At 43.4% G+C, this 21,151-nt stretch overlaps 1 protein-coding gene across 3 annotated transcripts in view; it reads right to left on the bottom strand.

Moving 5' to 3' along the window:
- pard3ba (par-3 family cell polarity regulator beta a) overlaps window positions 1–21,151 on the bottom strand; it is a 138,253-nt gene that overhangs the window by 107,173 nt on the left and 9,929 nt on the right. For all 3 annotated transcript variants that reach the window (XM_046382253.1, XM_046382252.1, XM_046382250.1), the window contains exon 3: window positions 5,088–5,265. In XM_046382253.1, the coding sequence (XP_046238209.1) occupies window positions 5,088–5,265 (178 nt within the window). The remainder of the gene's footprint in view (window positions 1–5,087; window positions 5,266–21,151) is intronic.

The following is a 21,151-nucleotide window of genomic DNA, read 5'->3' on the forward strand; positions in this document are numbered from 1 at the left end:
GGGCCATGAGAAGAAAAGCGTCCAATGAGATGACGTAATTCAGAGAACGCCAGTCGAATCTCGTATGGTTCGAAATGATGTGGGAAACATAATGTAACTAATCTGAGGTTTTCGTCAACAGGTGCATGTCGTAGCATGTCAAAAGTATTTATAGTATTTCAAAAAATGAAATATTACACATCTAGCTATTTTACCAAATTGTTTCTGATCTAGAACAGATCTTGGATTTGATTCAGTGATGAAAATGAAAACTTTGTGGATGTTAGGGACAGAGATTCGGTCTAAAAGTCGGTCTCAAAGCAGCAGCGTGGCAATGTGAACATCATGCATGACCTCCGTGGCAATGTGAGCAGAATTTTAACTTATTTTAACATCGCAGGCATTTTCTGACGTTAGAGATGCAGCCTCCTGCCAAAAGGGTGGAGAGGAGGTGGAAGCACCAAAAAACTGTAATTTAGGTTTGCTAATTTGATGGAGCTGTGCAGCCACAACCGCGAGGTACCCTGCGACTTTAAACAGACCTCACCGACCAAAATCATCTCGGTGACCACTTCAAGGACAGATAAACAAATGGTAACACGGTGATACACACCCAAGTTACGTTCCTCCCTTATCTCTCCTTTGAGATGTGTGCATTTGGAGAGACTTGAAGAGGCCTTGTGAACTCTGCGTTCATCTGCCTCAGACTCTTTATCTCTCCATCTGCATCGCTCAGCCTAACTAGGCTGCTTATGCAATTCAGGGAACACAGAAGTTTATTTTAAGAATTTCCTCTTGTTTTCATTCTGTGAAAGTTCTGTAATGCCACAGTGCTAGTTCATTGCCAGGGCAGGATGAAAACAAGTATGCATCATGTTTCTGTCTGACTGCGTGCGACTGTGCCTTTGTTTGCCTTTGAGTTTACACGTGGAAGCATGTGTGTATGGTGTGTGTGTGTGTGTGTGTGTGTTTTCATGCCACAGGCCAGGGTGGTCTTGTTTCTCTCTCTCAATCGATAGAGCAGCCCGGCTCAGTCTGCTCATGGGATGATGTGATAAGGACTCTCTTTGTGTGTGTGTGTGTGTGTGTGTGTGTGTAGCAGCAGATCAGTGTAGGTCTAATCATCCCACTGGGGCAGTGTGAAGTCCAATCACCCTGTTCAAACAAACAGCCCAAGCTGACACACAAACACTTTGATGCCTGACTGATTACTGAATTACTTTGCGTCTTGTCGGCCACCACTCAGTGCGATTACATGCACACTATAACCAGATTATCGTCAATAATTGGATTCAAGGTAATGGCGTGATCAATCTGTTCACATGGTTTGCAGTGACCCGATTTTCCCCGTAACCCCAGTTTACATGATTTTTTTGAGGAACGGGTTAACATCTGGAAGTGAGTTGTCGCCAGTGTAACACATCTTATTATCCTACAGCCTCTAGCCTTATTGCCTATGGATAACTGTGACACCACATGAGCAGAATAAAGTTATGAAAATGTCCCTACTAAACACAGCTATGAGGTCATTTTTTGAATCTAAAGTTGACTTAAATTCGACTAAGATAACCCATTTAAAGTGTTTAAATACATAACAGCTGCGGCACACAATATTCTGCCAGACTGCATTGCTTTTAGCTAATCTTGTTTAACCTTTTGAACAGTTGGCTGCTTCCCCTCCCGTTATTTAGAGGCTTATGGAATAGTCACTACACACTGGCATGCCGCACACTGGCACTGGCAGGATAATTAGTAATGCCATAATTTGGCATGTCAAATGGACTATATGTGTTTAAGGACAGTTGTTAGGGTAAAGAAATTGTACGATTGTCCAAAGGTTTCCAACACACAGAAAATATCTGACCATGAACATACTATATTATATTATACTGTCTACTAGAGGCAACAATTTGTGCATCTTAAAAAGTTTCACTTATTTTTGTTGGGACATTCTGTACTTTGGAAATGAAAAAACTAGATATTATACAACTATATTACACGGAGTGTCTTATTTATATGATTTGGAAGTAAATTTATAGACATTTATCCTGTGTGCACGCACTGGAAAGAGGAAGTTGTGCTGATTATGTGTACAAAGTCTGAAATGAGGAAGGGATTAATCTGTTTATTAGCAGTTAAAGATAATGGTCAGACAGTCTGTAAAGCACATATATAAATATATATGCATTCAGATTTGTATACTAAAAGAGAGTTCAAATCTCGCTGTGCTTGTCATGTTTGTCCACATACTAGAGGTGATGTAACACCCATTTAACAACTGACACACAGAGACACACTCCCCCATAAGACCTTCCCAGCAGTGGATGGGTGACTGGTTTTGAGTGCGTTGGGTTGTTTAACTCGCATGCTGGGGTCCTTTTGTCAAATTGCGCGTATGTATGTGTGCGTGTGTGCGTGCATGTATGTCCGGAAGACAAAAGCTGCCTTAATGTGCGAGTCTGGCTCTATATGAGGGGCGTCACAGGGTCAAATCATAACTAAGTTAGTCAGGGTTCAACAGGGCTGGAGAGCAGGTTGTGGTGGGGGGGGGGGACTGGGGGGGCAGGAAGAGGTCCCACTGGGTGAAAGACAGGGTGATGGGAAGCTGGAATTAGTCCATTCACGCTCGGTTGGACCCTGGGCATGCTAACAGGCTACAGCGCTAATCTAGTTAGAGCTGGAAACCATGCAGAGATGGGGACAGGAAGAGAAAATGTTTGGTGGTGGTGGGGGTCAGGGTCTCAAGGGCTGGGTGGTGAGCTGGATGGCAGGTGGCTGAATCTGAATAGTAGAGTAGGCGAGAAATGGGAGGAGAGGGGGCAGATAGCAGGGCATAGGGCAAAAGTGGGCAGAGACAGAGGGGTGGCATAGGGCAGGTGTGCCTATGTATGTGTGTATGGGCGGGGTCACACTGTTTTTCTATAGCCAACAGATGGAGGGAGGAAAATGAAAGGGTGACCCGGTGATGAGGCAGACCACTTAATTTTTTATCTTGTTCTTAATCTTGCACTTTGTCTGTTGTCATACAAACATTAATAAATACATAGCCATCAAAAAGATCCATAGCCAGAACAGACTGAGGCCCAGACAGAGCAGATACTTGTCTCGAGGTTCCTTTAGGTCTCTGGAGGAGCACCGAGACCCAGTAACTTCTTTACTTCCTGACTGCCATTCCTCGCACATCTAAATTTAAAAGTGGCGTTTTTATAGCATCATCTGCACACACACAGTTAGTAAAACCGCCATTCTCACTTATCTTTTGGGATCTGCCCCGTGGAAGCGGCCTTCATCAAGTCACTGAACTGTTAACAGCCTCAGAAGTGTTTTAGTGTTTTTGTTTCTCAGCTGACCCTAACCTCTGACTTCATAGGCAAACACAGAATTCCCCTGCAGGAGTTAAGCAGACCAAGAAGATACAAAACATCGTTTATCACTCTTGACACTCTTCCATAAAACACAACCATTTAAAGGACGAGGAAACAAGTGCTGTATGTATTTAGTCATTGTGGTATGACACACACTTAAGTCTGCTTGACATTGGAGTTTTAGGCTTTTCTGCTGTTGTATTTGCAGATAAAAATAGAGAAAAGCCAAGTATCAAGGGGAATGCAAGAATCTGAGGTCAGAAAATGACAAAGGAGAGAGTGAATGAGGCATCACTGAAGGATAAAAACATTTCTTGCAGCCTTATTAGTCTTTCCTAAATTAGGTTTCAGAGTTGGGTATGATAAGACTTTAATATGTCTGCTAAATCTATAAATGCACACATTCTCCCCGTGACATTTGGCTTTTTCTTTACCATTCGAAAAGAGAAATGATCTCATTCTGATGATATTTTGAACCCTTGCTAAACGGAGTGAGCCGTCATCTTTGATCAGGGTCAGCTGTGTTTTTTTCATTCTTCATCCCTCTGTCCTCAGACCTGTCTATCTGCTCGCTGTCTCACCGGGGCTCTCACTGAACTCTGCATCAGCGAGACGGCGACTGGCTGCGAGTGTGGCTCTATGACTCAGCCCTGGAAAGGCTCGTTCATGCTATAAGATGACAGAGTCAGAGTCCATCACCTTAATGGTGCACAGAGAGACGCTTTTGGCAACAGAGGATGGATAAAGGCCTAACAAGACACAATTAATAATAATTAAGAATAGCACGTTCATCATGTTATCCAGTCAAGTACATTAAAAGACCTCCCTTTTGCTAGCTTTTAGTAAATCAATCAATAATAAGTATAAAGAAATACCTCTGTTGCTGCCTTTGTGGCTCTCAGTCTGAGCAAAGTGTAAAACCAAGAACAACAAACTAAGTAAGGAACGTTAAGCGAGGACGACAGGAGAGAACGCTGCGTCAACACCGCATCTGTTTTCACACGCCATCACGTTACTCTTTGCACAGTAGGATCAGCTTACAGCTGTTCCATAAATGTACCTTTTCGTTCGCATACATTCACACACGCACCTCCTGCTGCCTCACCATGATACACTTTCTCACATGTGCGAAAATTGTGAAAGTGTTGATTGAGCTTTGAGATTTTCACAGAAACTTCTTACATTCAAAACCACACCCAGAACAGGGATACTGAATTCTAATCCATTGAAAATAAATCATTTTCCAACTCCCAAAAGAACAAGGTGGGTGGGGTTTACCCAAGACCCAATTATGTTATATATTAATATATTTATGTGTGAGTACAGCCAGATGATTTGCTTTATGGGTGGCTGAACAAACTGGGCTGGCTTTCAATAGAGGCAACAATCTGTAAGCTCTGTTCAAGACAAGGAAGTGAGAGAACTGACACTTTGTTTACAACAGAAGCCTCTCTGAATTGTCCTAAATGTAAAACACTGGGAGCAGATTACATTGTCTTTGGACGGCAACATGGAAAGAAATAATTAAGGTGACAGGGCAGGGCACTGATGAATATTTCTGTGCTTTGATGACCAGATGAATGGTGTGTGTATGTGTGTGTGTGTGTGTGTGTGTGTGTGTGTGTGTGTGCTTTCCTGAACCTACTGTGCAAAGTTGTTGGTATTGTTGTTGGTATTTTCTACTTGTAAATCAAAATCAAACACCAAATGCATATAAAATCATTTACAGCAGTTTGGACATACTTGCTTTGAGGATGGCCTCGTTGACTTCAATCTCTCCTTTCATTGTCTCCTTGTACTGCAGGTGGGGAAGGTATTGGAGGGGTTCAGGGCTGGAGGTGGCAGTGGAGTATCCGTTGGACAAGCTCTCTCTGGGACTGTCCGTCCTCTCACGCTGGACGTCGTCGAACACGGCCACCAGCTGAAAAAGACACACAGACGGACTCAAAGCGCGGCCTGAAATATTCTGAAATACGAACCATATTGTACACCGATCTGAAGTGAACGTCCTCAGGATAAGCATGGCAGTCTAAACAATGAGATTTCTGGCATGTGAACAAGCCGCGAGCACGCTGCCAGGTTATATAGCATCTCCACTGTGCCATGATCACAGTGAGGCTGTTATGTGATTTATCTTGCCAACAGTGGGGATGCAACCTGCTTCGATTTGCCAAGTGTGCAGATGCGTGTGTGTTTGTGTGTGCGTGTGTGGAGACAAGCAAACAGAGCTGGATTCACAGCTCATTCACTCTCAAATCTCTTTCAGCGCATAACGCACCAGCAGACGCCGCCATCAGCAACACAAGTTTCTTCTTCTTCTTTGAACAAAGGGGAAAACCAAGCGTTCTGCAAAGGCCGGTTCGGAGGCGAGGTGAGTCTAGGTGTGTGCGTATGAAATTAGCAGTCAAATGAGATCTGACACGAGAATGAGAAGCTGTCAAACACAATGACACGGCTGCCACAATGAGACGGCGGGAGGAGACGGGGGCGGCCAAATGAACAGGGAAAGGAGGGCAGAGGAACGACAAACAATCCTAATTGAGACAGGGACATGATGGCAGATAGAGTGAAGGGGAATATGTGTGTGTGTGTGTTGACTGCGAGGCTGTGCCATCGCGGCTACACGGTTTGATAAATGGGTGCGTGGCGGCGTGACGCTCTCATTAGACGGTGCAGGAGAAGGAAATGACCACTTAATGAAAAGCAATAACTGCAATGGAACAAGGGATGGGAATAAAACAACAGACGAGTGGAGGACGTCAATTAACAACAGCAGGAGCACGGAGGCCGAGTGTGTGCGCACGCGAGAGTTTCAGCGTGTGGAAACAATAAGCACAGAGGAGACGGCGAAATATGGATCATCCATCACGCTGTGACGCCGCCTCTCACCTCAACCTCCCGTGATTCAATATCCTCATGACACCTGGCCGACGCCATGCAAAGGAGTCGTCTGCTGCATTCGTATGTGTGTGTGTGTGTGTGTGTGTGTGTGTGTGTGTGTGTGTGTGTGTGTGAGTGAGCATTAGAGAGAGTGGGTGAAACAAAGATGAGGAATTGAGGAGCTGGCAGATGCAGAGAAGGAGAAAAGAGCGAACGCCAGGAAAACAATCTGATTGCGGCGCTTGATGGATGCTTCTTGAGCTCCTTCTCTCTCTTCTTTATCTGTTTTCCTCTTCCTCTCCTTATCTTCCTCCCTCCCGAGCCTCAGTCTCTTTCTCCAAACTCACTGACAGCATCAATCAAAGGAGAAGTCTCCGAGCGTAATGCGATGCGTGCGCGCGCGTCGGTAAAGCGCGTACAGAGACACAGCGACGAGCTAAACTCAAAAGCGATTTATTCGTTTTGAACAACAACAACAACAAGTTCTTTTAATGTGCGGAGGGGCGGCGATGATTCGCTTCTTCGGAGAGTTTATTTTCTTTATGGCTGACACAGGCAGGGAGTGATGCTGATGAAAGGCCGCCCCGCTGCTTCCACTCATCACTCAATCAAATACAGAAGTATCAACAAATGAATCATGCACTGCTTCATTTGGAAAGCTCAAGTACAGGAAAATTGAGCCTTTTTGGGGCAAAGCTTCTCAATCTTAATGAGGACCTTCATAGACTGTTCTCTAACCCAAAATCTTCCTTCAGGTCCTTGACTACCTGATAAATAAAAAAAAAAAAAATCACAATTTACAAAACAAAATTGAACTATAATTATCAAACGGATCTATGCAGATCAGCAGGGTGCCAACACAGCTGACAGATGATGGGTGCCGTCGTGGGTCAAACTGAGTTGAGAAAAAAAGGAATGTAAAAGTTCAAGTTTGAATCCAAAGCAGCTAAAAGAAAATAAGACGTGGTGTAGTGCAATTTAACAAACTAAAACTACATCTACTTGCGCAGGTAAGAGACGAAACACTTTGCCCTGCCTGAAATTTGAGTGAACTGTGTGTTTTTACTGAATAGATTAGCTCGTCAGCTGCTCCTTGCAGGACGGACTGCAAGCATTAATCCTGTAAAGTACTCAGAAAGGAAAGCAGGGAAAAGCTTGTTTTTCAAAAGGCAGTTTGAAATTCAGTCCTTTAAACGCAGCACCAACATGCTCTTCTGGTGGACCCTGTTCCCCGGGATGAAGAACAACACCTTGAACGGTTCAGTGTGTGTTTACTTAACACACAGGTTCCTCTCAGTCCCTCCTGACCGCCATTAGTATTCTAGGAAACAAATCGCCTTATTTTTCCTGCTGCGTCTGTGGGGGGATATTGATATGGACCCGGGGAGCCTGTGTGTCAACTATTGCTGAATAATGTGACCCCCCTTTCTCATTTCCATAACACACACACACACAGACCATGCACACACTCTGAAGCCCACACTGATACCCGTGGCAAATACAAATGGCTGAACCCTTTATGCTGTCGTGTTATGATCGTCTGTAAATCAAGACGCAGCGTGTGTATTCAACGTGACCAGACTAGCTGGGAGGACTGCATGTGTGTGTGTGTTGCAGAGCCAAAGCGATTATCATGACATACATGAAAGCCGTATACAATACCAGGCGTGAAGCAGAGAGAGAGAGAGAGAGGAAGATAAACAGTGTGTGTCTGTGTGGATTCCCATGCACGTTGCTCCGGGCTCAGAGTTAGGAAATGTTGCAATATATGTGGTCTACGGCACACAAATACACACTTATTTACTCAATTTCACAGCAAGTAAAGAGTACACCCACCCACACATATCCTCTAACATTATTTAGCTTTATTTTCATTAGGCAGTGCTCGTATTCAGATGGTATCAAGTTATTGTACAGTCAAGCCGCGTGACCCCATTTTGCATCAGACTTAGGTGGGTTATCACTGTTTCTTTGCCTCATAATTGCGAGTTGCTGCAACAGTTTCGGTATATCGTTGATCTGCTATGCTCACTTGTCTTTCTGTGCGGAGTTGTGTACAAGTGGGCAACCTAGACGCCGCTCAAGTGAGCTTGCGCACAGCACTGACTCTCCAGCAGCGTCCAGGCCGCTGCACTGTAGCCAAGCCTGACCTTTGACCTCTCTGTCACGGGGACAAAATCAATAAACGGACACATTATTATGATCGCCGTTTATAGGATTGTGTTCACAAAGGCCAACAGCCAATCAGATGCGGAATTCGTTTCTGAATTTTTAATAGCCAGGAAATGAAATGAACCCAGCTGTTGACAGTAAACAGGAGATGATGTTTACACGTTACAACACACACATGGAACAGTTGAGTGTTTTAAATAATGGATGTTCTTGCTAAGAATTAATTAGTCAAATACAGTTCGTTCTGCATGGGACACACGGAGGGGAGAAAACTGTCTGTTCAGCATAGGCACACGCACGCACACACACATATATATGTGCAATCAGTGATATTCATGTACTGTATAATGCTGTTATTTCAAAATACTGTGAAAACTCAAATGGTTTAGACAATATGTGAACACAATCTCTTTCTCTCTCTCTCTCTCTCTCACACACACACACACACACACACACACATCTCATAGTTAGAGGATGAACAGTGCCACCTTGCTTTAGTCAAACACTACTGCATGATGCTGGTGCCACTGAACCTTCCGGCCTTTACATAAGCATGAGCAACACACACACACACACACACACACACCATCACAAACAAACATACACACTCCCCTATTTCATTCGGTGGTACTAATCAAGCCATTTTTCTTTTCCTCTCTCATCGCTGTCTGGGCTTGCTCTGTGTGTGTGTGTGTGTGTGTGTGTGTGTGTGTGTGTGTGTGTGTGTGGTACCAGTGTATTGAGATGCTCTGCTTTTGTGCTGTTGTCATTTATCTTACGACTGCCGTCCTCTCCTCCGTTTTCTCCCTCTCGAGCTATTCTTCATTCTCTCTTTGAACGAGAGATGCATAATTCAGAAGGAGCGCGCAGCATCTCTGACAGTAGTGTGGTAACCCAATCATCTCACACACACACGCAAACAACACTCACATATATACAGTATACAGAAAAAGAGAGAGCTTCTGACTCACACACACACTTTGTTCACTAAAGTACAGGTTTACAAAGACTATTTCAGACTTCTGCTTTTTCAAGCGCTAAAATCCGAATCACAGGGAATAAACCTCCCACTCTTAGTGTCTTGACTGCAGAAAATGAAGGCCTTCACTACCTGACAATCTGACCTGGTGTTTATGTTTTTGATGGCACCAGCGCTGCAAGGATTCAGACTGCAGTCTACAGTCAACCGATGGATTTGCGCACGAAAAACAAACACTTTCTCCACACTGTATGGCTCCTCGCTGCGTATTTGTGCATCTGGTGTTGTTTTTCCATTCTCTGAATTTCAAGCGGCTGAGGTGTGAAGAGACTGGGAAGTCGAGTGTTCGCAGGCGGCGACTGAAATTTGCCCTCCGTGTATGAATTAGATGCTGTTCAACAAAGAGCAGATGCGATGTGTAGAGAATGTCTTTCTCCATGGTTGTAGAGCGTGATGAATATTGACAGCGCACAGGTACAGAAGGGTGAAGGAGTCTCGCTCTGAAATTTGGCTCTTGATATCCATGGCATCACGTGAGAAATTAAAATCAATTTGATACAAAAAAAAGCGTAGACAGATATTTGCCGCTTTAAATCCACAAGCAGTTAATTGTAATTAGCGATAAAAGTGAGCTGAGAGAAAAGTAAGACCGACTGGATGATCCAAGATTTTCACACCGCTGTGCAGTACATTAATGTGTCGTGTTCTGTTCATGTCAGGAGAAATTTCTATTTTACTCACTGATTTACTGCATTTCCCAGTATGCCTCTAGGTACTAAGCCTGAAAGTTGGCATGACCTGCATTTGCTCTTTAACTTGATCTTTTATCATATATTGTCAGAATGTGATTTCTGTCTCTCTGGGTATCTCGATCAAAACAGTAACAAAAGACATACGTCGATGATGGAGCGTAGGACGATGGCAGGTGTTGTCTTCAGTGTTTAACAGCCGCCACTGCTAAATCTGTGTAGTCTGACTATCTATCTGACTTGGCTTGGTAATGTTTTGCTCACATTATGTTTAGTCACATTCGCCGGCTTCCCCCCCTGGAAGTTTTCTACACACTATTCTGGTCTGTTGATTGGTCGTTTAATGCTGCTTTGTTTTAAGGAACTTGCTCTTTTATGGTCAGTCACTTACACAAAATCCTGATACCAATGATAGTTAATGCATTTTCTCTCAAACTCCATTGAAGCAGCTGTAGTATCCAGACACTTAGAGTGCTGATTTCAGGGTTTGGGCTCGGCTCCTCACTTCCAATGAAGGGAAATCTTAATGCTTCAGCATAGCAAGACATTTTGGACAATGCTATGCTTCCAACTTTGTAGCAACAGTTTGTTGAAGGCCCTTTTCTATTCCAGCATGACTGTGTCCCAGTGCACAAAGCAAAGCTCCATAAAGACATGGCTGGATGAGTTTGGTGTGGAAGAACTTCACTTATTCAACCCCATCCAACACCTTTGGGATGAACTGGAGAGATTGTGAGCCAGGCCTTTTGGTCCAACATCAGTGTCTGACCTCACAAATGCTCTACTGCATGAATGGGCACAAATTCCCACAAAAACACTCCAAAATCTTGTGGAAAACCTTCACAGAAGAGTGGAAGCTGCTGCAAAGCTGTCTGTGTGTTTAGAATGAGATGTCACTGAAGTCCTTGTTGGTGTAACAGTTAGGTGCCCCGATACTTTTGTCTATATAGTGAATCGATGACGTGACATTGGTTATGTCTGGTCAGCAATTAAGAGAAGTACAAAAAAACACCACAAAACAACAAATGACAGGTATTTGAAATATAACATACAGCTTCTGTTTGGTCTGATTTTGTGCAGATGTTTTCCTTCAGTGTGGAAACAGACAAAGATATACTGAAATGAACTCAAACACGTAGAAAACAAAAAAACAAAAAAGAATCCACGTTCAAGGGCACAAACTGTATATACTCCACCAACACAAAACACACATGCATATACGTTTTCTAGGGCACCGTGGGGACCATCAGTGGAATGTTTGGCCTGTGTTATTTAAACAAGTAGAAAATTGGTTGTATTACCGGTGAGAGCAGGGCTAATCCTGCTTCTATTCCAGCCTGAATCTATACAGCACACTACCAGATGTGGGGGATTACCTCTCAGGAACACACACACACACACACACCTGGCTCTGGGCCTGCACACACACACACAGTCACCCAAATGACTGCACGCACAAGCAGTGTGTAAGATTAGAGAAGCAGCCACAAAGAGACAAAGACGGGTGAAGAGACCCACACGGACTCCCACTCATGAACTGAAGCAAACAGATGCACAATCCAACTTGTCAAGCCTGTGGTAAGGGACTCTCTCAAAATAATAAATCTTCTACTGAAACATCACCACCTGATCCTCTAAATGTTTCTTCCTGCGCGTTTGAAGATATGCCAGCAGTTCCAGATAGCAGCTAGTGCTTCCACATCGAACATAACGTCTCTTTGATGCTCCTGACACACTGATCTAACCACAGTAAATTCCTCACTATGTCAATGCAACCGTCTAAGCATTTGCATTCATGTAAATTTAGCAAATTATGACCCAGTTCTAACACCACTTCCACAGAAATAGCTAAATAACAACAGGGATGACAGGTAACACTGCCAAATGTCAGGGAGTGAGCAGGCTCGGCTGTGTTGTCATTTCTCACTTTATGATGTACTGGCTGCAATATATTGGAAGGTGTTTCCCCCTTTTCAATACAAATAGATGAGAAAAGAAGAAAAACACACTTTCAAACTTACAAAATGACAAAAAAGACTCACAGAAACTCAAAAACTATGTCCTATGCTATTATTGTATCCAATGATGAAATTCTCCCTCACTGAAGTGTTTGATCATGTAGAAAATAATAAACTAAAACATGCATAGACCAACTCAAAGTGTAAGGTGGTGTGTGTGTATCTGCAGAAACTCAGCGCTCTACTTACAGTTCCTTATTTTCTCAGTACAACACAACGTAGCAACAGGACGGAGCATGTTCAAGACTCTGCAAAAACACTGCAGCCAATCTGTTCTGTGAGAGCCTGTGAGAACCTAAGCTTTTGTTTTGTTTTGTTTTTAAAAAACAAAAAAACTTATCTGTTTCCTTATCTGGAAAGGCATACTTCAATTGCTATTTGAAGTATGCCTTTCCAGTTATTTTTCATTGGAAAATGGCAGCTTGGACTGGCATTCCCACTTAAGTCTGTTCAGCCAGTTAAAACCGGATCACTCTGCCCACTGCAGAGCGACATTCAACAGGTGAACACAGGAGAACTGCAATATTCCGAGCTTGAAACAATTCCACTTAAATGGAACTGTGTTTTTCCACCTCTAAGACCGCATGCTCTATGATCTATGATTATCCACACTTCTGTGTTTGACTTCGTTTATGGTGAGACGACTACACACGTACACTCAAAAATAAAAGTCAAGTAAAGGTTTTAAAGAAAAGAAAAAATTGCCAGCCTGCATTATTAACAGCTTACCGGTCAGGCACACTGCCAAAAAAGGCAAAAAAACAAAAAACAAAAAAGGTATCGTTCTCTCGCCCCCTGCGTCTACACACTCACATCTGTCGCAACAGCCACAGTGATGGAGCATGTGTGCTCCAACTGCGAGTGTATAAACACATAAAACCACACACACACACGTACGCGCGCACGCACAAAGCGAGCCACCAGCTGAGGTACTGCACTATGCACAGTGACAAGTCACATTATTATTTATGCACACTCATAAAGGGAGAGGGTAAACTCTTCATAAATCACACATGCCCGAGAGGCTGAGAGAGGAGGAGGAGGAGGAGGAGGAAGGAGAGGGAGAGGGGGAAGATGGAGCAAAGGAGCGAGAGATGTGGGTGATGGGGGAGCTCCAGGCCTCATATTTCTCAGGCCGGCACACAAATATCAAACCAGCTCGTTCATCATTCCCGCAGTGCAAACACATCAGTGGTGGTTACACTGGTCCTGTTAGGCATGTGGACATGACGCACACACACACAATCACACACACACACACACACACACACACATGCCTCACACTCGTTCACAGCAACGCGTGCTCCCCTGGCGCCCAAAAAAGTCATAACCTCTTTCTCATGAATGTGCATAAACACGCACACCCAAAACACGCGATCCCGCGCACACACCCGACGCAGAGCGAACTCACACATGCAGCAGCTCCAGTACTCAAAAGTCAGAGCCAGAGCCTAATAATCAGCTTTCTTTTCCCTGTGGCCGTCGCAAGGCCAGCTGCTCCCCTCCAATCTCCTCCTCCTCCCCCTCCTCCTCCGCCTCCTCCCTCTCCCTCCCGGGATCTGACAGAGAAATAGAAGGAGTGATTAACTCAGAGCTGCGAGGCTGGCGCCCTCTCACCTGTGGCTCTCTCCTCCACAGGCTGCCTCTCCTTCTCCCTCCTCCTCCTCCTCCTCCTCCTCCTCCTCCTCCTCTTCTCCCCATCTGCCCTCCCTTGACATCAGACTTTCATACCACACCTCACCTTTTTCTCTCAGCCTGTCACTTCCCTCTTTGTGAGGACAGGAGGAGTTTTGAAGTGATGTCACGAATGGTTGAAAGGGGAAATGTGTACTTTTCATTATTATTCTTTAAATTAGTGACAGTTGACCGGTTAGTTTTGTCTCCTCCCCTTTGCAACAGATTTAAACTATTTCCTCCCTGATTTTTTTTTTTCATATATTTCAGCTCAGATTTCTTATTTCAGAGTAAACATCCCACTTTCCACCAAAGCTGAGCTTGCTGATATATAAAACTATACATTACTGACATTTAGTACTCGCCGTTGCCATGGAGAACCAACGTCACTCACACCCTAAAGGTGTTTTAGAAGGAGAAAAAAAAAGCATCACCTGTAGATCTTTCTTACACTCATCACCAGATGGGCTCCTACCATCACGCCATATTAAATAAGTGTTAAAACTTTGAAACTACAACTTCCACAAAATAAACACAACTAACACTAAAAAACTCAACAAAAAGAATAAAAGCAGATGAATTAAACCTGCAGTAATTGATTTTTCTTCCCCATGAATGACCTTGGTTATAGATTATAGCCACTTTAGGCAAAAAGAAAACACTACAAAGGGTAGAAACGTTAAACAAAATTACAGCACACAGTCTCTGACGCATTGACAACATAAATGACTCATTATTTAATTCAATCACTGCTTGTTCCAGGTTCCTGCTTTGCTGCTTGTGTGGGCTTTTAATATTTTACAGATAACATGTTCGGGGGGGCAACCTTCAATGTGCTTTTTTGTAGAGAAATTTTCAAAGGCTGGAAGTCGAATCTTATTTGCCAGTCAGGTATGTTTCCTCATAAGACTCCCAGTTTACCTTCTTCACTGGCATCTGACGTGATCACTGTAAGAGATACCTGTCACGTGTGAATTTTAGTGCTGCCAAAGAAACATACCATTTGAATCCTCCTAATCATAATTCAGCAATAAATTCAGCCCTACTATTTTATGGTTTTACACACTAAATCATCGATCACTCTATCTGTAAAGCTGTTTTTATGTTGTTGTTGTTGTTTTTAAACTTACTGGCTTTGGCTGTTTACTTGCCATATTTTGAAAAGTAACTATCAATCGTTTTGCTTTTCTGAGAGTGGATTGCATTTGAAATCCAAATGTCTACTTATGTTAGTAAAAACCACTACTCCTTTCCACCTTGTCCCTCCTGTGTTAGATGTCAGCTGGGTAATGATTCGAGTGGCCCATTCAGACACATTACCGTCCACAGAGCTCCATTCATTAGGCCAATCAGTTAGGTGATGAGCATGAGAGGCTGCAAAAAATGAATAATAACAATAATATTGTGTGTGTGTGTGTGTGTTTGTGCATGCAAGTGTGTGTGCACGCCTGAAAAACAATGGACACAGATGTGGTTTCAGCTGTGTAATTGCACCAGAAATCATTAAATACTTAACCTAAATGAGCTGGATTCAGTATTACCAGCATTTATCCTCCAGTTGCTGTGAAAGTGCAGACTGATACACACACACACACACATGCACACACACATTTGGGAGTGTGACTTTGTGCTGATTTGAGTTATTAGTAGTTGGAGTGAGTGGAGACATAGTGAGCGGAGGGAAAACACATCACGCGCTTGCACACACCGTCAGACAACACACACACACACTCATGCTTGTATACACCAGTCTGGGGCAATGTCATGTAGGAAAACAGATGGCATGAGGCCGGTTAGGTCAGAGAGTAGATTTGCTGTAAACAAGTTGATCTATAACAGATCATTACTGGATGTTATTAGCTCCTTTGCAGGCTGCTGCGCCAAAATCACTGCTAATGCTAATACTGACAACAGACACGACACAAGCTGCCGCTTCACAGTAACATCAGTGTGACAGCATCTGAATCTGACTCTTTGTCTATTTCCTGTCACATTTCTTGTTGTTTAGCTGGATAATAACCAAAAACACAGACCGCCTCTTCCACATCGTCACGCATCATCTTCCTCTGCCACACTGATCACATGTGCGCGTGGCATTAGAGAAATGAGTCCACACAAAGCAGCGCCCCTCTGGCCTCCGCCCAGGTTCCTCCTGCAGGACCACAGCAGGCGCAGGCAGGTCAGGTTACAGCCTGACCGTCTCACTCCATTAGGAGCTAATGGGTGGTGTGATGGTGACACAGAGGGCAACACGGTGTGTGTGCGATTAACACAGGGAGAGGCACCAAAGGACAAGATCTGAGGTTTTGATGACTTAGCGGAGCCTCTGCTTACGTAGAGAAAACATGAAAAACAGGCTTTATCCTAACTGAATCCGAATCCGCTGCTTCAGTGAACTGACAAATCACTTTGGAGAGGTGCCATCGTTCAAAGTCAAAAGGTAGAGCTATGGATCATCTGAAGGAATTAAAATTCCGAAGTGCAACTTTATGAGAAAACTCCACGTGCGTGCAGTTAAATGAGAAGCACACGGGCACAGCGAGAGCTCCGTCTCCTTAAACCTTCCTTGAGTTTTTGTATCGTAATTACAATCAAACAGGGTTTCGTGAATGTGTGTGTGTGTGTGTGTGTGTGTGTGCAGGGGGTATTGTTAATTGAATATAATCAGATGAAGAGCTGTCGTGGCGCTCAGATGGGAGGGTCGGCAGGGAGTGGAGTGCTGAATCAAGGTCAAAGCTGATGAGATATGATCAAATCAGCTCAAGTGACCGAATCCCAAAGGGTGAAAAAAAACAAAACAAAATCATTCCGTCTGAAACAGAGATAATGTAATTTTATTCAATATACTGTATGTTTACTGAAGATTTGCATACATTAATGTATTGCTGAAGTAACAACAGAAACACCTCCTCCTTCCATGCAACTCAACAGCTCTACTCTATGAAGCTTATTAAGAAATATAAAGGGCAGCATAATAAGCAAAGTGTGAATAATTAGATAATCAATAACACCACTTTCATGAAGTCTAAATGTTCATGGCAGTATAATCCGCAACATTTAAAATGCCCATTTTCCACTATGCAATTTGGTATCAAACTATCCAGTCTAGGATGCTCAACGTGTGTGAGGCCTCCAGCTTTTAACAGTGATGTCAACCTTGAGAAATAAATGTTCATTTTGGAAAACAGGCAAGAATAAAATCAATTAAGCAGACAATAGAGGGAACATAATCACTCGCTACAAGTGACTCATTTTACACCGAGCAGGTACGGAATCCACATAACATTTCTAATTAATATTCAAATGTGCCCGACAGACACGACGTTGAACGCACTCCATCTCGATAAGGATGTGTGGATGATGAGATAAATCTCTTAATGGCTTAGGGTCAATGTGCATCTCTGTTCATATGAGCCTCTGTTAACAGTTTCCAGTCAGCAAACTAAATATTTAGGAGCAACATTTATGATGCACAGAAGTGGAACAAACTTGCACAGGGTATTAGACTTCCAGGTTAAAAGTTTATATTCTGTACTCCAACCTTAAATGCTCATCATGAACAATGTTACATCTCTGTTCTTAACTTTTGAAATTCTCTTCTTTCTTTTGCCTATATTTGAGTAAAGGACTTTAAAATAGTTCTTAGTAGGAAATGTGCCGTAAAAATAAACTGCCGTGCCTTGACATTTTCTAATCATCACACTTGAACCTCGTGCTCCCGCTCATCACTGGCCATTCAGAGGGTGTGCAGAGTTATTTTACTATTCAGATGCCAATCAAACGAGGCACGCCGCGACGGCGAATGAGGGGAATGGAGGTGAGGGAGCGAGATGTCACGAAGCGTCAAAGGCTAATCAGCACGTCTGCGCCTCGCAATCACATCCCATTCACTAAACTTTTTCCTCTGGCGGGTTAGCACGTTTTAAGTAATGCCTTATTGTCGCCTGTCAGAGGGGCTGACATCTGACATGTAATAAATGACTTCAGGCATAATCACCAGAAATAACTCAAACGGAACTGGTGGATACAAAATCTGCAGAGGTATTATTTAACTTCTTTGTGAGTTGGAGATGTGAAGCTCAAGGCTGAACTTCATGATGTTGTTGGTCATTGACTTGAATTTGTGGCGATATGCAGGCCTACAGAATGCTCCCTCAACATCAAATATTTGCTTGTCTGTAATTTTAAGCTCATGCAAACAGGTACAGTTATGTTTAAATTTGTTGTTGCTTAACAAAATGCACAGTGTGGACTGTGCGCTGAGGCCTAACAAACAATAACCCATTTGCAAAACCAATGTACACATTAATACTTAGAAGACCTTAAATATTTATATCTTTCTTTACATCACCAAGTGTTTTTCTATTAAAGACACCAACGCTCTGAAAGGCTAAAGATGCAAAACGTCCAAGTAAGCCAGGACACTAAGAGTACTATGATGAGTCTTTTCTTATCACATTGTCAAGAATGTGTCTCATGTCACCTACAAACAGTGGCAGATGTCCACATATGGGGTGGTACAGAATGTCAAAGACTGAGTTTGTCTAGTTGTATTGTTGCATAGTTTTAATTCCTTCAAATTGTCATGAAATCAGATGGTCTCTCTTCTTTCTACAATCATCATTCAGTGCATTAATATTCAGTAATTTCCGCTCTATGCAATCATTTTTATTGGTAGTGGCGGAGTCCGCCATTGCAGCACTGGATTCAGATTGCCTTTTCACAAGAAAATTATGCATGCATGTAATCCAGTGCAATTTTATCTCATTGAAAACAGCTTCATGGGTTGATTTTCAGATCAGTTCATATTTCCAGATCACCCTGGAAATCTCAAGGATTATTTTAGGCCAGAATTAAGGAATCCTTACAATAAAATGTCATTGTGCGTTTATGTAAAAATTATAATAAAAAACAAATCTAATCACCTGCAGTATCAGAAATCTGAAACTATCCTACTCTTCTAATCAGTGGAAACCCTAACTGTATGTAACATGCATGTAAAACGTACAGCATTTTCTAACACATCTCTTCAATTTGCAAAACGAAGCGTGTAAAGCTTTCCTTACATAGCGTCCAGTTAAATGAAGTCATTATTCAAAGAGTTGTCATTTTCTCTTTACAGGATATGAAAGACGCTCATGACCGCAGACCTGCTTTTAAATATCTTAACGCATTTCCATGTGACCGACTGCATTTTTCTCGCACCGCGTCCTTCACTGTGACATGCAGACGTTAGAGATGGATGATGGGAGACTGCCTCATAATCAAGCACTGACATTTCAGAGGGAGATCAGCTGGGATATGCACCTTCACCATTTACATACCGGCAACCAGAGACTGCACAGGAGGTTCCTGGACGCCTTGTAGGCACAGTGATTAAAAAGGGCTAATTAAAGAGACATGGAGGAAATCATTCCATTTTTTTTCCCATTAAATTTCCCATGAAATTAGATTTTTCATTTGGCTGCATGGGATGGAAGGTTGATTTTTTTTTTATACGTTCTTTAGCCTCGAAAACAAGGTCCGTGTGGAGCACCATGCATGTGTGTCTGTGCACACGGAATGAGGAGTGACAGTCCACTTATGAGGAGACGTTATGCTCCCTGAGTTTAATTCCCCATTCTGGAGGAGAACGGCGTGACAACAGAGGACACTCGCACATGTTGAACATTCAAATTTCAATTGCATGTGCTTGGAGGAGAGGAATGAATGAAAAGGTCTTCTAATCAAGCAGCATCTACATGGAGGTTCGTGTGTGTGTGTGTGTGTGTGGCACGCAGCACCACTCTGGACCAAGCACTCTATTCACCAGACAACAAAAAACTGTCTGCAGGAACACAGGAACCAGCAGCCGTCATGCAGTATATATATGGGACCTGAAACCTGGTGTATTGCTAATACTTTAATGCCATGCTGGAATTGGACAGGCTGCCTGACAGCTCCTGTGTACCATGGAGACGTATGAGAGTAATGGCCACAGCTAATGCAGGATCCCAGAGGACTGTGAATAGGAGAGAATGACAGTTCTGGTAGCTGTAAATGGGCGAATGTGTAGAGGCAAAGCACTACATCTGTTAATAACTGTGTTTTGAAAAGGAGAGGAGGGGGAGAGCAGGGGGAGTAAGGGTTAGATGAGGAAGGAAAGGAAAAAACAACAGATGGATATGTCTGAATCCTGAATAGTCTATATTGCCAATGATGGCTAACAACTTTCTGTGGTTTCATGAGATACTGCATATCATCATGTTGCCCTTCCACGTTTTTTTTTTGGCTCGTATGTGACTCTGCTTCTTCACAACAGAGTGGACAGCATAAATCACACAGAATCTGATCGTTTCAATTCTAATTTAGGCCATTTCATAGTTCTTAATCACGTACAGGTCTCACTTTGAACTTTTATATCAGAATTCGTGTGACTTTTACATCGTGCACTATGGTGTGATCCTGAAAACAAAACTGATAAGAGGATGAAGCAAGTTAACTAGTCCCTAAACTACAATGATTTGCCCAAAACAGCGTGACAAAAGACAAGGAGATGAAAAAGCTGTTATGTCTGCTCACCTCTCCTCACCATTAACAAAGTAGTGGGGTCATCTGACAGGTCAATAACTCACCTCCAACTGTCATCAGAGGGCTGCAGGGCACACACACACTCACAGCAACCAATAGTGAAGGGTCAAAGACGAGGAGAGCTTCACAGAGTACAACTGAACTGAACCATGACCTGCAGTGCTTTCTTTATGCTGTGGCCTTTTGTGTGTGTGAGTGTGTACTCTGTATATGTGGTCACACCTGAGCCAACACCCCACAGCCTTCTTCACATTCATCAGATTGATATTAATATTCATGAGGAGGCTGGTGGCCGGCGTCTCGAGATGGGGTGCTAATGAACGGAGAGTGCATGGGTGTCGGTGTGTGCGTGGCCTATGTGCGCACACGCCGCAGATGCAGGGGGCAGAACTGTAATCAAATCACAGCCGCCCCTTCATCTCCGCCCTCATCAACCACCAGTGGTGCTCCTTCCGTACACGCCAATGCTAACATGCTACGCTACACGGCTGCCTGTGGTTCGGTGCAGGCGGTGGAGACAGCAGATGTGTGTGTGTGTGAAAGAGAGAGAGAGAGTGTCTGTGTGTGTGTTGACTAATGGTCGAGAGCTGGCCCAGATAAAGAGGTCTGGACTCGCGGCTAGGCTAACCACTAGGCGTACAAATAGCTAACCATTATCTCTCATTAGCATCCGCAGCTAACACAGGGCCCATGCTGTGAGGCGAAGGGCCCTCACAATGGGACCACTCCTGTATGATTGATGGTGGAACAGCGCCGGCCACAATA

Source organism: Scatophagus argus, chromosome 24 (assembly GCF_020382885.2).
Source record: "Scatophagus argus isolate fScaArg1 chromosome 24, fScaArg1.pri, whole genome shotgun sequence".
In the NCBI taxonomy this organism is placed as follows: domain Eukaryota; kingdom Metazoa; phylum Chordata; class Actinopteri; family Scatophagidae; genus Scatophagus; species Scatophagus argus.